Below are 2,650 nucleotides of genomic sequence, written 5' to 3'. Positions count from 1 at the left end.
GCATGACACTGAGGGTTGCGATCCGTTGCCGGACACGAAAAAAGACAAAAAAAAAAAAAAGTTTAAATGATCCCCAATGTGAGCAGGGACTGAATGAAAAGCAATAAACAACCGCATTTTTCTAATTAGCCTTAAGCAATATGATGTGTATGTTTATCTTCCACAAACCACTTACAGGTGGTACTTCCCTCCTACCAGTATTTTTTTTCCCTGCTTGAAGTACTGTCCCCCAAATGCCCCTATAAAGCTGCAAACTCCATATAGAGCAAAAGCTGCAGGCCTAATTGAGTTGCCACAGACAGACATGGGGAGAATGCTTCTGTCCATTTCTGTGATATACTTCGCCACCTTGCCTGCAGTCTCATAACCAGCTTATTTAGCTCCCTCTTGTATTCCCTCTCTAAAGGAGTCAGGCCTAACTAAAAAGCTGAGGAATAAAAAATTACAATGAGGAAACAGTGCAGACCTGGCCTAACTAAAGTGGAGGATTAATGGAAGAACACTGACAGACATTACAGTAGAGATAGCCAGATATTGTACTATACAACAGCTAAACTTTCAAACTTTTTTGAAGAACTCATAAACAACGGAAATTGTTTTCTTTCATATCCCTTCCCATTCAAGGACAGAATTACCAGACACTCCTTTTTGTTGGCTGACAGAAAATCAGTTTACCCAAAAAGGTGCAAAGAAGATTCACTTGGAACACCAATTTTTCTCTGTCCTTTCTCCTTCCCTTATAAAATTTGTTTTTGACCTTCTTCCTTAACTCAGTGGACCTACTCTCTTACATGTAAATCAACAATTTGCATGCAAAATAACTAAATGTTTCTAAGTTTTTTCTTGACTGGGACAATCTTAAGGGACAGACTCTATCTTCCTGTCTCTCTCTTCCCTACCCAAAAACTTTCTCCAATGCATATCAAGCCATAATAACCTTACCAGGTGGGTAAAGCAATACACAGCAGTAGAATAGAGAGAAGAGAGAGACCAGCACAAGCGTATCATTCATGATCAGACTTTGACTATCCATTCACAGTCTCATATGACAGGGCTTCTTTAAGTGCAGTCCATAGCAGTTTGCATTGTTGGTCTGCAAACTGTTCATTACTGGTGCACAAGAAGAAATGTTTTATAACAATTTGGCATTGGTGCAATATCCATGTGTGTGACCATTTCTTAAANAGACAGATCCAGGCACTCTGGAACTGGACATGGACAAACCTCATCGGCATCCAGTGACCATTCATGTCAGGGATCCAATGTCAGTCAGGCCAGTGATAGTGAAGTCTCAGACAGCCCATCAGTGTCAGCCCATGGTCACTCTGGGGTAAGACACAGAAACCAACAAGAATCTGCATGTGGCCACTCAGGGGAAAGATCTAGGCACGCAGGCTCACATCAAGGGCAGGAGGCCGCACACAGGCAGTCTGACTCTGCTCATGGACACTCTGGATCCAGCACAAGAGACAGACAAGGCAGCCATCACGAGCAGTCAGGAGACAGATCCAGGCACTCTGGAACTGGACATGGACAAACCTCATCAGCATCCAGTGACAATAGACATCATGGATCCAACATCAGTCAGGCAAGTGACACTGAAGGACAATCAGAAGTCTCAGAAGTCCAGTCAGAGTCAGCCCACGGGCACGCCAGGGCAGGTAACAGGAACCAACAAGAATCTGCACGTGGCCACTCAGGGGAAAGATCTAGGCACGCAGGCTCACATCAAGGGCAGGAGGCCGCAAATAGGCAGTCTGACTCTGTTCACAGGCACTCCGGAACCAGCACAAGAGAAAGACAAGGCAGCCATCACGAGCAGTCAGGAGACAGATCCAGGCACTCTGGAACTGGACATGGTCAAACCTCATCGGGATCCAGTGACCATAGACATCAGGGATCCAATGTAGGTCAGGCCAGTGATAGTGAAGACCCAGACAGCCCGTCAGTGTCAGCCCATGGTCACTCTGAGGTAAGACACAGGAACCAACAAGGAACTGCACGTGGCCACTCAGGAGAAAGATCTAGGCACTCTGGCTCACCTCAAGGGCAGGAGGCCGCACACAGGCAGTCTGACTCTGTTCATGGGCACTCCAGATCTAGCACAAGAGAAAGACAAGGCAGCCAACATGAACAGTCAGGAGACAGATCCAAGCACTCTGGAACTGGACATGGACAAACGTCATCTGCATCCAGTGNCATTCATGATCAGACTTTGACTATCCATTCACAGTCTCATATGACAGGGCTTCTTTAAGTGAAGTCCATAGCAGTTTGCATTGTTGGTCTGCAAACTGTTCATTACTGGTGCACAAGAAGATAAGCACAGATATTGAGGATAAGGATTTAGAAATGTTTTATAACAATTTGGCATTGGTGCAATATCCATGTGTGTGACCATTTCTTAAAATTTTATAGAAGTATCAGTCCTTGATAGATTAGAAATATAAACCCTGATCTTTCACCACAGATGCTATGAGAAACACTATCCTATGCCTCTCATTACAAATAATTGAGTTCAGATTTTATTCAGTGGACAAGCTACTGAACACTAATGAGAAGGGTAGTGCCCTAATCAAATGTCTACAATGAATGGTCTGGGATGGTCTAAAGAAGACAAGAGGTAGGGAGGCCTGCCTGTAAGAAAGTA

The 2,650-nt window shown here is 44.5% G+C and overlaps 1 protein-coding gene across 1 annotated transcript in view; it reads left to right on the top strand.

Annotated features, from left to right (window-relative positions):
• The window catches only part of LOC103594110 (filaggrin-like), a 4,219-nt gene extending 1,962 nt beyond the window's left edge, over positions 1-2,257 (top strand). Inside the window, exon 2 of the mRNA XM_008577298.1 lies at positions 1,188-2,257. Coding sequence (XP_008575520.1) covers positions 1,188-2,257 — 1,070 coding nt within the window. The remainder of the gene's footprint in view (positions 1-1,187) is intronic.
• Positions 2,258-2,650: the final 393 nt, after the last annotated feature.

This window comes from Galeopterus variegatus, unplaced genomic scaffold, assembly GCF_000696425.1.
Source record: "Galeopterus variegatus unplaced genomic scaffold, G_variegatus-3.0.2 Scaffold1480, whole genome shotgun sequence".
NCBI lineage: Eukaryota > Metazoa > Chordata > Mammalia > Dermoptera > Cynocephalidae > Galeopterus > Galeopterus variegatus.
This window is presented reverse-complemented; position numbering and strand designations above follow the sequence as displayed.